Source organism: Phyllostomus discolor, chromosome 1 (assembly GCF_004126475.2).
Source record: "Phyllostomus discolor isolate MPI-MPIP mPhyDis1 chromosome 1, mPhyDis1.pri.v3, whole genome shotgun sequence".
Taxonomy (NCBI): Eukaryota; Metazoa; Chordata; class Mammalia; order Chiroptera; family Phyllostomidae; genus Phyllostomus; species Phyllostomus discolor.
Genome location: NC_040903.2, coordinates 55,471,066 through 55,484,565, shown reverse-complemented (window position 1 = coordinate 55,484,565; position 13,500 = coordinate 55,471,066). Strand labels below are relative to the sequence as shown.

Genomic DNA, 13,500 nt, shown 5'->3' with positions numbered 1-13,500 from the left:
AGAGGAAACAAGGAGCTATAACTAAGAGAACAGGGCGTACTGGCAGAATCACAAACAGCACAGTATTCTGAGGTACAGGGCTCCACTTGGAAGAGACTTCAGGCTCAGGCAAGCAGGTGCGGATCACTGCGGGCCCTCGCATAGCATTCTAAGCAGCTCACCTTTGACCATGGGGCAATGGCACCCCACCGGGGACTTGCAGGAATGGGATGAGAGTCGCATATTTGAGAGATCAGTCTGGAGGCAGTGTGGGGAGAAGGAGGTGACAGAGGTAGAGAGATCATTAAAGGGTCAGCTGCAGTGCTCCAGGAAATAGATGGACTACTCTGCAAGCTGCATAGAGGTGTAGCCAAGACACTTTTGTCTATCACTGTGTGCCCCATCCTTAGCATGTGTCTGGCACATAGTAGTTGGTAAAGAAATATTTGGTGGCTAACTTACTACTTTAATGGATGAATACAAATGAACTGAATTAAAGGGCACAGAGAAGGGGGATAAAATAGAAATCTAAGAGACAGAAGAGGAAAGACATGGGAGCTGAGCATATAGCACAGTGTGAGAGCGTGGACTCTGGACTTGACCTAACACTTACCACCTCAGCTTAGAGCCTAGTACTTCATTAAGCCTCACTGCCCTCATAGGTAAAATGGGAATTACAAACATACCTATTTCAAGTGGGGCTCAAATGAATGTCAAGTGCTTAATACAGTGCTTGGCACAAAGTAAGTACCTAATAAATGCTAGCTATTGTCATTTACATTGAGGAGAGAGGGACAGAGCGCTAGGCTGTTTGAATGAGTGCCATGGTGACAAATGAATATAAGAAAAGCAAGAGATAAAGGGAGGTTTGTAGGATTATATTAAATCTTTCTGAAGATTTAACAGAACCAACCACAAGTAGCAAACACATTTTTATGTGATGGACTTATAAAAAAATGTAATTCTATCTTCTAAAATTTTGTGATATAAGAAACAAAAAATATGTGTAACCTGTGTGCACAATTTCCAGAATCAAAGTAAAATGCACACCTATTTGTTTACCACCAGCTCAAGAAATGGCACATTTCAATAACCTTGAACCCCAGGTGCTCCTCTGAATCACATCCACAACCTTAATCCCCCAAGAGGAAACCAATTTCTTGAACTTGGAGCTAATCATTCCCTTGTTTTTCTTTATAGTTCTAACTTGTATGTGTGTGTGAATGCCTAAGCAATGTATTTCTTAGCTTTGCATATTTCTGAATGGTATATATGTGGAATCGTAAGATACATTCTTTGAAACTGGCTTTTGCTGAGCATTAAGTTTGTTGAGATTCATCTCTGTTGATGTCTGTAGCAATAGTTCATTCATTTTCACTGATGTGAGATCCCATTTTATGAATATACAATAATTTATTTATCCACTCTATTAACAGTTGGACAGTTGGTTTGTTTCCAGTTATTTAGACATTATAAACAATGCTCCCTGGAGAATAGAGGCAAGAGATTATTCTAGGAGTATACACTTAGAAGCAGAATTGATGACTTACAAGTTATGCTCGCCTTCTTAGTTTGATAATGCCCTTTTGTTTCCAAAAATATTACATCAGTTTCGAGAGACTTAAATAATGGATCTGTTCAAACACTTGAAAACGTTTCAAATTAATCCACCCATAAGTATGAACCAGAAAAAAGAGAGCAAATGTTTTTTAAAACTCTCACCTCTGTCCGGGCCTCAACATCACAGGCAGTCGCCGCGATGGCGAGAGCAGCTTTGCTCTGCACGACCGTGTTTGCAGACCGCAGCGGGCCAATGAGCGCATGCGTGATGTCGTGGCTCTGAATGGTATCGCGCAGGGCCACCTGCGTTGCCATGTTCGTCAGCACAGTGGCAGCGTTGGCAATGGCTCCATCTCGTTTACTAGACAGGAGGTTTATTAGTGGGGGGATACCATCAGCTTCGGCAGCAGCACTGGGTAAATGAATGCAAAATGGGTGTCATTCATCCAAGTCCAAGAAACTATCTTTGGAATGTACAATGAGCTATAAAACAAATGAGCACATAAATACAATTATATAAATAAATTAATTTACAATGTGATGAGCCCAGAATTGAGGGTTCAATGATTTAAATGAAGTCTGGGGATATGTCACGTATGAATGAATTTAAATAATCCTTTTCCTACATCTGTAGCTTTTGGTTATAGAAAAATGTGTGACGACTACTTAGAGACGCTTCTATAGATGTTCATTTTTATTTTATGTTATTTTTAAAGGTTTTATTTACTTACTTTTGGAGAAAGGGAAAAAGAAGGTGAAAGAGAGGCAGAGAAACATCGATGTTATAGAGAAACATCACTTGGTTGCTTCTCATACAAGCCCCGACCAGGGGCTGACACAGGCATGTGCCCTGACTGGAATTGAATTGGCGGCCTTTTGCTTTGCAGGATGACACTCAACCAACTGAGCCACCCCGATCAGGGATACAGATGTTCATTTTTAAAATCAGTGATACTCACAAGACCAGGCAATTCTATTCAAAAAAAGTCTATTAAAATATTCCTACCCTGGCTGGCATAGCTCAGTGGATTGAGCGCGGGCTGGGAACCAAAGTGTCCCAGGTTCAATTCCCAGCCAGGGTACATTCCTGGGTTGCAGGCCATAACCCCCAGCAACCGCACATTGATGTTTCTCTCTCTCTCTCTCTCTCTCTCTCTCTCTCTCTCTTCCCCCTCCTTTCCTCCCTAAAAAAAAAAAAAAAAAAAAAAATATTCCTAACCAGCAGGAAAACAAAGCTTTAAATAGGAGGGATAAGTGAACATGAGAACTCTTGGTTAAGTTCAAATTCTTTAGCCCATCTTTCCATTTTTCAAATTAGGTTGCTAATTATTGGCAGAGGTTAGCACATTTGGAGGCAGCAAACCATTTTGCATGTGAATATTGCTTTTATAAATTAAACATCAAAAATCAAAGTCATGACACCGACATAAGTAGGTAATTTCAGTAATGTAGGCATATTCAGTTGTTAAATTTCTGATATTTCATATAAAAAGACTACAGTTATCCATTAATATATTAACATTTTCTCACAATTAAATGAAATCTCCTTTTAAGAACACCATACTTTCTACAGACCTTGCTTTGTAAATACTTAAGAAGCTCATAAAATAGTAAATATAAAAAAGGGACCACTTTAATGACTGGAAGACAATCAATAATGTACTATAATGTTTGGGATGGCTTCCAATAAGAGATGTTCCAAGCAATAAGATATATAAAGCATCTAGTTTCAAAGGGAAACCGAAAATTGTGTGTTAAAAATCCATTTAAATCATCATGGGAATAAAGGTAATGAGGACAATAAAAGCATACTTGAGGCTCCAACAATATCCACATCTATTTTAAGTTTATATTTGGCACATTTTCCAAAATTTACAGCTATTTTAATGGCCTCTGAAACAAGCGAGTCTGTGTGATGCAGCCCACCTCCCCATACTCTGATGCACTGAGCTTAACTGGCACTGTCACTTGCATTTCCTGATTGTAAAGGAGAATTGACAAACTTAAGGACAGAAGTTATCACAATTGCCCAGAAAATAAATCCTCGATAAGGAGACTGGTAGCTGTAGGTGAAAAGAAGCTATGGTAGTGATGTAAACCGGAAGGAGCCTGAACAGCAGAGACTGGGGACAGAAGTGACAACAGGTGGCAGCTCTGAAGAATAAGGGCTGGATTGGTGTTAACCTTGAAGGCACTTCCCACCTTGGCTTATACATAAATCACCCAGAAAGCACACTGTGCTAACACCAAGGCAAAGTCAGCACCTGACTCCATTTCTCCCTTATTTGCTACATATTTATCCCTTCTGTGGTATCTCTGGACAGGCATCCCTTAAAACTAAAATTTGGTTAGGTGACATTTAACCCAAATTTATCAATATAAGAATATTGGAAGGAAGTTAACTTCCTTTCTTAGAGGATAAAATAAACACTTTTAAGATAACATCATATTTAATTCTCCCTTCTATTATTAATTGACATAGTGGTCTTTTGATTTATGAATACAGGAGAATTGGGGGGCTCTAACTTATTTGTTTATCTGAAAGTTATCATATTCAACTTACAGTTGAAACACTGAGTTTAAAAAACAGCAAGAGTTTTAAATGATGAATATATTTTTATCTAAATTTTAATATATTTTATTGATTATGCTATTACAGTTGTCCCATTTTATTCTCCCATTTATTCCCCTCCAGCCTGTACCCCCCTCTCACCATCATTCCCCCACCTTAGTTCATGTCCATGGGTCATTCATTTAAGTTCTTTGGCTTCTTTATTTTCCATACTATTTTTAACCTCCCCCTGTCTGTTTGGTACCTACCATTTATGCTTCTTATTCCCTGTACCTTTTCCCCCATTCTCTCCCTCCCCTTCCCTGCTGATAACCCTCCATGTGATCTCTATTTCTGTGAATCTGTTCCTGTAATACTTGTTCTTTTATTTTCTTTGTTGCTTTTGTTTTTTTAGGTTCAGTTACTGATAGTTGTGAGTTTGTTGTCATTTTACTGTTCATAGTTTTTATCTTCTTTTTCTTAGATAAGTCCCTTTAACATTTCTTTTAATAAGGGCTTGGTAATGATGAACTCCTTGAACTTGACCTTATCTGGGAAGCACTTTATTTGCCTTTCCATTCTAAATGAAAGCTTTGCTGAATAATCTTGGATGTAAGTCCTTGCCTTTCATGACTTTGAATACTTCTTTCCAGTCCCTTCTTGCCTGTAGGGTCTCTTTTGAGAAATCAGCTGAGAATCTTATGGGCATGCCTTTGTAGGTAATTGTCTCCTTTTCTCTTTCTGTTTTGAGATTCTCTCCTTATCTTTAATCTTGGGTAATATAATTATGATGTGCCTTGGTGTGTGCTTCCTAGAGTCCAACTTCTTTGAGACTCTGAGCTTCCTGGACTTCCTGGAAGTCTATTTCCATTGCCAGATTAGGGAAGTTCTCCTTCATTATGTTTTCAAACACGTTTTCCATTTCTTGCTCTTCCTCTTCTCCTCTGGCACCCCTATGATTTGGACATTGGAAGATTTAAAGCCATCCCAGTGGTTCCTCAGCCTCTCCTCATTTTTTTGAATTCTTGTTTCTTCATTCTGTTCTGGTTGAATGTTTATTTCTTCCTTCTGCTCAAACCATTGATTTGAGTCCCAGTTTCCTTTCCTTCACTGTTGATTCCCTGTACATTTTCCTTTATTTCACTTTTCATAGCCTTCACTTTTTCCTCTATGTTGCAACCCTACTCAATCATTTCTGTGAGCATCTTAATTACCAGTGCTTTGAACTCTACATCTAATAGGTTGGCTAGCTCTTTATCACTTACTTGTATTTTTCTGGATTTTTGATCTGTTCTTTCATTTGGGCCATCTTTTTTCTTGGCACACCTGTTGTGTAGTAAGGGACAGAGCCTTAGGTATTTTCCAGGGTAAGACAACCTATGTCACTGCATGGTGGTGCTGTATGTAGGGCAGGAGTCCAAGAGGGAGCAATGCCACTTACTCAGCTCTCAGCTAGCTTTCAGTCAATTCTTCTGCTACCCACAAGCAAATTGGGCCCTTCTGGTGCTGATTCCCAGGTTGGTGAGTTTGTGTACATTCTAGGACCCTATAGGTCTCTCCAATGATCTCTCCTGTGAGGCTGGGAGTTTCTCCTGCTGCCTGAACCCCCACAGGTTTTCTCAGTCAGAGGTTTTGAGGCTTTATTTCTTATGCTGGAACCCTGAGTCCTGTGGTCTGTCTCACTCCCCAGTTGTTCCTCCCAGTTTCTCTGCACACAATTGTGGGACTGCCTACTTTTCCAGCCACTGCCTTGTCACAAGTCCTCTACAACTCGGCTTCCCATCTCTACTACCCCTCCTACCAGTCTAGATGAATGTTTTTCTTTAACTCCTTGGTTATTGGATTTCCATACAGTTTGATTTTCTGGCAGTTCTGGTTATTTTTTGTTTTTAAATTTGTTGTCATCCTTCTTTTGGTTTTATGAGGAGGTAAAGCCTATCTATCTATACCTCCATCTTTGCCAGAAGTCCTGGATCTAAATGATGAATATATTCTAATTAATTAATATATACTTAACTCTTTCCAAAAAATCATTTTATTCTTTTGACTTATTTTTCAGACACTTAATGCAATCCGTTCCTTAAACCAAATACTTTTTAGTTTTTAATCATTATAAACATACCTTGGTTAAAATGCACCAGTCCTTTGTTACTTAATGGTTTTTCATTTGGTGATATTCACTGTTTAAAACATCTTGGAGAGTAAAGAACGAGCACACAGTGGAGGTAAATTAGTGGCACTCACGACAGAAGCCAGAGTGTATCAGGTAAATCCACACCAATAAATTCTTACAGGCTTTGTCTTCTGTGTATCAGGGAGCTTTTGGAAAATTTAAATGAGTACACAGGGTCATGCTGCATCATTTTAATCTTTCCTGTTTAAATAATAAATGGGGTCATGATGATTAATTTCTCTTATTTATAAATCAGGTGTGCCTCTGCTCACAGCCTTTCTGCTTGGGTTTTGTCTCTGCCTTTCTCCTGTACAAAGTCATATTTGGCTTTGGTTCATTTATAATCCACCTTCTGCTCTCTTCTTCACCCTTCATGGAGACAGTCAAGGGAAGTACATAAAAACATGGTTGTTTAAAACACCAGAGACTCTAGCACACAGTGGAATATGGCTTCCACTAAACTGAATGCAACTGCCCGCACGGGAAGACAGGCCTCACACACACAGCTGGGAGAGCTGCGTGCACGATGTGGACATGTCTGCGCGTGACTGTGTGTAGCTCTGTTCACGTGGGAAAAGCATTGCTGCGATTAATTTATTATGATAAAAAGCCAAGCTATTATTCTTACCTAAAAACTAGTTTCAGTTATAAGACTGTAGAATTTGTACTAAAAAAAGAATTGTGTTAATTTTGTGTCTTTCAAACCCACGACATTGTTTTGTTTCTCCCTGTCTTAAACACACAAGTGGAAGCCTGCCATGTTCTAGAGTACATTTCAGTCTCCTCGACAGTGCAGCGCTATCTGAGTGAATAGGGCAGAAGTCACACTGCTTGGCTAGAACATCCAGAATTATAGGGCCATAAGTCATCACAATACCCTGAAAATGTTTTCTGATATTTACTACCATTAGTCTCCATCCAGCTGGAGCTTAATCAAATAAGATTTTTATATGTAAAATGAAAAAAGAATCAAGCTAAAATCAAAAAAGGGGAAAGTACAAAAGCAGGTTTATAATCATATATGTGAAAAGAAGTCAAGTTTGACATGTCATGTTTATCCACTCTATTACCAAGTCCTGACTAGTTTCCACCTCCACATGTCACAAATCCCTCTCTTCTCTCCATCTCCCTCTCTCCCACGGAATCCGATCCACCATATTCTCTTGTGAATTAATATAAATACTGTCCTAACAGGTCTCTCTTCTTCCTCTCCAATCTTTTTTCTATCTTACAGCTAACGTAATCTTTTTACTTTAGTGTCTATTTATGGTTCACTAAAAACTGTGTGATTTCATGTCTGCTGTGAGCCTTTGCATTCACATTCCCTTGATCCAAAACACCCATCCCTACACCTCTTACACCTCTGCCTGAGGAACTCAAGTTTGCCCTTCAAATGCTGCTCAACCACCCTTTCCTCTGCAAAGCCACCTGTGACTGTCACTCCCTCCTCTGTGCTCTGTCTGCACCTGGCACCTACTTCTTAGAGTTTGAGTCTTATTTATATGCCCAGTGCTGACAGATCAATATGTTTTAATTGACTTGGATCACCTCAATGGGAGTGACGAAGAAAACCTCTGTGGGTGCTGAGAAGGGGTGAGGGAACAACACTCAGCTCAACTTTGAGTTTGCAAGAAGGGAGAGGACCCAACAAAATCAGGATCCCCACTTGTATCATTTACAGCTGCTGTTGAAATCAGGATATTTCCTCCTCACCCTTGATGTTTCTGCAGTTATATCATGAAGTAACTTTTAAATGCAGTTTTATAAATTAAATCTTGCACTTTGGACACCTTTTGAGGGATCCTTCCATTTTATACACCAAGGGTGCCTTGTCTGTGCAGACACTGTTGACTGTTTATTTTGGTTGTGTCATCAGATGACACTCCTGGGTACCTCTCAGACTCTGATATTTGCTGCAGTTTTGAGGTTCCCATTTAATGCCTCGGCAAAGACTGGTTCCATGAATCAAGGGTGACCTTGGGCAGCACAGAAATCTGTTTAACAGAGCCCACATACACAGTGATGTGTGGGACCTGATGGAACAGATGGTAATACTGACAGTCAGACCCTTGTTAACAGTGATTGCAACCATCCCCTGCCCCAGCATGACTTTTCTTGTGGCAGCAGACACGCTGCAGGTGGTTGGAGAGGGGCATGTGCAGCAGCCCCTCGGGGTTGGCGTGTCTGAGCCTTGCAGGCTCCCAGTGCGTCTGTACAGGTGTGCGGGGGTGGGACACTGTCCATTATGAGAAACAGGTTTCCTGGTTATCACGGCCAGATTTGGAATGCTGTGAACAGGATTCCTGCCTCTTGCTCCAGCAAGTTTTTCAACAAAGGTAATGATCTAATATGTCTAGTGTGTTCCTTAAGTTGATCGATTCCAGAGCCCAAAACCACTGTGACCCCACTGCAGCCTCGCTGCAGCTGACTTCCGTCTGCGCCTCCGTACTCTGGCTGAACTCCAGGACTGATGAAAGCAGCCAGGAGGGTTTTCTCCTTTTTAAGAAATAGTATTTAAAGAAGCTTATCAGGCCCTGACCAGTGTGGCTCAGTAGGCTGGGGCATTGTCCTGCAAAGTGAAGGTCACCAGTTCTATTCCCATTCCTGGTCAGGGCACATGCCTGGGTTGTGGGTTCCATCCCTGGTTGAGGTGTGTACGAGAGGCAACCAATCAATGATCAATGTTTCTCTCTCACATCGATGTTTCTTTCCCTCTCTTCCTCTCTCCCCCTCTCTCTAAAAATAAAGAAATGAAATCTTTAAAAAATAATAAATAAACTTACCAGTAATAAGGGAGAGAATCACAATTAGTTGCAGGCAAATGCTTGAAATGAAGAGTTTTTAAGTGACATAATTATTAAAGTAAAACCCAGCCACAGAAACAAATGCACAAAGTTTTCCATCCTATAGCAAAATTAAAGATGCAAAAATTATTTTAAAATATGTGAAACCAAATTGTTTCTCTCATATTGATTCGTTTTGGTAGGCATGGTGTTGAGATGTTCAGAATGTGCTTTTCTGCTACAGTTGCTGTGACATCATGGTTTCTCAAGAGAAAAATGCTACTTGCAAAGAGACTAGTACCTGCTAACCTGCACACACAGGATGCAAGTTTTTGTCTGGGGAAATCAAGTGTAATTTTCTTACAGGTGACATGGAATCCTCATTGATCTATCTGTTCAATCACAATACCTCACTGCTATGCATGCCACCTTCTGTTTCAAAAGCTGGAATGCCTGCCAATAATTAATCAGCTGCCGTCAGAAAAAATGGCTTTTGCAGTCACCAAAGGTTTTTGTTTAGCCTAGAAATCAGTCTATTTACATATCTGCAGATGGCAAGGGACACAACCATATTGTTGGTTTTCTTACCTAAATCATTAGGACACTGAATGCTCGAGTGTGACAGCAAATGAAAACCCCCAGCACTTGCCAGGACTGGGTTACTGTCACCAGCTCTAACGTCACTTCTTCAGAGAGGCCTTCTTGGACGAGCTCTGTGCCGTCCCTAGGACTCCCTTCGCAGCCCCGGTGTCCTGTATGCCCTCCCTGTGACTCTGTGCTGCAGTATTTAATCTGTTCTGTTATCACTTCTGAAGTTACCTTTTAAAAATTTCTCAAGTATTGTTCGTCTCCCTGACTAAAATGTAAGTGTCCTGGAAGCAGTCGCATGGAACCTTTGTCCTGTTTCCTACCACCTCCCCGCCACCGAGAATGCGGACTAGCACAGAAGGAATGCCAAGCATTGGTGAAATGATTACAAAAGAAGCAAACGATCAGAGGAGATAAATTCTTTAGCTTTAGGGATTAAAGTGATAACAGTGGTAAAGTGTGATCCCGTGTAGCTCCTGGTAGAAGTTGAGTTCCAGACTCTGTGATGCTGGGTAGAAGGTAACCACTCAGAGGCACAAAATATAATAGACAATCTAGATTCACTTTTTATTGTTTGTTTTATAGTTAAGAAAGGAAAAATTTAGAGAGACTACAAACTTGTTCACGAAGCAATTCAGTCAACAGACACAGGGTCAAAGACGAGGTGTTCTGACTATTAGTGCATTACATTTTTTACAATCATCCATTTTTAAGCTTTAAAAAGTAGAGTATTTTCTAGGGAAAAAAGGGCAGAACCTACTTGGTTCACTTCATCATTCCTCAAGGAATGAGAAACAAGGCAGACCACTTGATTTATAGCATAATGGGAAATTTTTACTAGCCATTGGATATATTTTTTGCCTTTTCTTACTCTTTATAAGAGAGGGAAAAGGAAGAAGAGAAAGAGAGGAGGGATGATGGGAAGATGAACACAAGCAAAGAGGGGAATGAGGGTGTGAAAGAAAGGAGAGGAAGAAAACTCAGTCCTCCAAAGGCGCTTGTTGGAGTTCAAGGAACCGTCCTTCCAGTCTACAGGAATTCAAAGAGATCAGGAAGCCAAAAGGAAATGTTTCAGTGGGAAAGATTTGGAGAAGTTCAGAGTCAAGGAGACAGCGAGCAGAAGACAGATAAAAGTTGCAAGGGTGGAAATTAAGAGCTTCAACTCCTGCAAGCTCCCAACAGATGCACAGGGCAGATGGCCTCAGCGTGAGGGTCCACCCCACTCTGCGACCTCGAGCAAAGGCCATGCCTATTTCCTTGTCTGCAAAATGGACGTGACCACAACATGCCCCGCCCCACAGGGCTGTTTTTAGGATTTAATGATATATTCCATTTTGAGAACTTAGCTCAATGCCTGGCACACACATGCTAGCTATCATCGTCATCGTCGTCGTCGTCATCATCATCATCATCATCATCACCATCATCACCTGCTTATCCTCTATGAGCCACAAGGGCATAGATTTCCCTATATGCTATGACAATTTCTTGGGTCATGGGAAAATATGATATTTCCAAATTTGCATGTGTGTGTAAATTTTCATTTTCAAACAGCTTCTCAGCCAGACAGCCAAATCCCCAACATCTGCAGGGCTAGAGCTGGGATGATTTCCTCAGGAATCCCACCCAAGTGTTTCCATTCAGGTGTAGTCACTGAGCAATGAAGGCCATTTCCAGAGGGAAGACAAACCTAGGGAAAAGCTAATATAAAAGGCCAAGGGTGAGCAAAAGTGGAATTTAGATAGGTTTTTGAAGTACTGCTTCAAATTGAGAGAATGAGAGAAAATTCACAAAATACAAAGAAAGGCAAACTGATCATTTCCTCTGAAAATCAGTAATGTGGCTGTATCTTTGGAAAATAGGCCTGTCTGATGACTTGTTTTCATAAGGATTTCTGACGTTTCACAAGGGTTCTGTCCAAGATAGATCATCTAAAAGAAAACATAAACTTTCTTGAAAGCCAAAATATTAAAGTGCGCATATCTTGCACTGTTAGATCTGCCATATGACATAGTGTTGAGTGAGTGTCTCTGCACTTACTTTGCATTAGCAAGATTGCAAGTGGTCAGATTAGCCAGGGCCAGGGCTGCGGCTTCCTTAACCTCTTCATTGTCACTTTTCAGCAACTGAACCAATTGTGGAATCCCTACAGAAATAAGAAGGGTAAAATGTAACTTTGCCAACATCCACATCACTAGAATATAGTAACCTAAAAATATACAAAAAGGTTTTTCTGGTTCACTTACCCTGATGATTGAAAAAGTCTTTGCTGCCTGAATTCTCACACATTGCCGAGACAGCTTGGGAAGCAGCAATCTTAGTCCCATCACTTTCAGAGCCTAAAAGGGCTACAAGGCATTTTTCAACCTCTTGTTCACGAAAAAGTTTTCTGTTTTGAGCTTCCACAAGCCAAGAGAAAAAAGTTAAAATTTTGCTGCAAATACTGTCCAAAGTATGACAGGAATTCAAACTATTTGCTGGCTTTAGTCACAGAGAGTCTAAACTACACAAAAAATATCTATATTTAACCTTTAGTTCACAATGGTTATGCAAAGTGGGTAGGGGATATTGCTCTCTTTTCAGTTCCCTTATACGATATCAATACAATGGCAAAGAAAATTCTATAACAAGAGTGAGCAGAGTTTTAGGTTTAGCAAGAACTTATTTAACAACGGTCAGGGGCCTGGCGCAGTGCTGTGTTCACACGTGCCATCTCCTCATTGAGGACAAACACACACCTATTCATCTGACGTTTACTTTAAACACAAACCCATATTTGAAGAGTAACTAAGATCTATCAACTGGCGAGCTGGAGAAAGTAAAAATGAGCGATAAGCTATGATTCCATAGTTTATGAGTTTATACAAAAATCATAATCATCTTTTATATTAAGGTATAATAGATGGTGACATATCAAAAATTAAATTATTTAATTACTAAATTATCATAAACATAGTCATAACATATATTAGCATAGTTTTGTATTTTCAAAGTAAATTTATGACTTTAAGCACATGCCATAATAATTCACACCTCATTATAGAACACTAAATTAAAAACCAAAGTATTTTAGTATTCTTTTCATTCCCTAATGTTTTTTTCTTGATTTCAAAGACTCTATTTATTTATATTTTTAGAGAGAGGGGAAGAGAAGGAGAAATCAAGGGAGAGAAATGTCAGTGTGAGCGAGAAACTCTACCCGTTGCCTCTCTCTCCAACCAGGAGTTATACTAGTTATACATACTTTGATTAATTGTGTTTTTCAGAAATGCTTTTAGGAATGACCACAACTAGAGTTTCATTTTAAAATTAATATACAATTTGTCTTCTCTCAACAATACTTTTAAATTGACCCTTTCACAGTTGTATCACATTCAGATGCCGCCATACTTGCAGATGCTCTTGGGCGTGGTTCACCTGACACATGCGTGTCTGCTGAGCAATCTGTCCACAACTGGCACAAGCTAAATTACTAGCTCTTCTGTTCATTTGTCTTAAAACAATCAGGAACCATGTCCTATAATCCTATCATTTTAATCCCTTGCTCCTTTTATTTGAAATTAGAATTCAGGCCCTGACCAGTGTGGCTCAGTTGTTTGAATGTTGTCCCCAAAAGCAAAATGTCACTGGTTCAATTTCCGTCAGGGAACATGCCTGGGTTGTGGGTTCTGTCTGGTTGGGGTGTGTACAAGAGGCAACTGATTGATGTTTCTCTCTCTCACATGATGTTTCTCTCTCTCTCTCTCTTCCTTCCCCCTCTCCAAAAAATAATTAATAAAATAAAGTTTAAAAAATTAAAATTAGAATTCAGGCAGGCCATAATGGTGTCATTAAAAAAGCTGCAATTAATATACTTAAATCTCAAC

General features: G+C 39.9%; 1 protein-coding gene across 2 annotated transcripts in view; it reads right to left on the bottom strand.

Moving 5' to 3' along the window:
* Positions 1–13,500, bottom strand: part of LOC114492859 (armadillo repeat-containing protein 3-like) — a 67,002-nt gene that overhangs the window by 20,599 nt on the left and 32,903 nt on the right. For both annotated transcript variants that reach the window (XM_028507440.2, XM_036022791.1), the window contains 3 exons: positions 11,881–12,033; positions 11,675–11,780; positions 1,702–1,951 (listed from right to left, as the gene is read on the bottom strand). In XM_028507440.2, the coding sequence (XP_028363241.1) occupies positions 1,702–1,951; positions 11,675–11,780; positions 11,881–12,033 (509 nt within the window). The remainder of the gene's footprint in view (positions 1–1,701; positions 1,952–11,674; positions 11,781–11,880; positions 12,034–13,500) is intronic.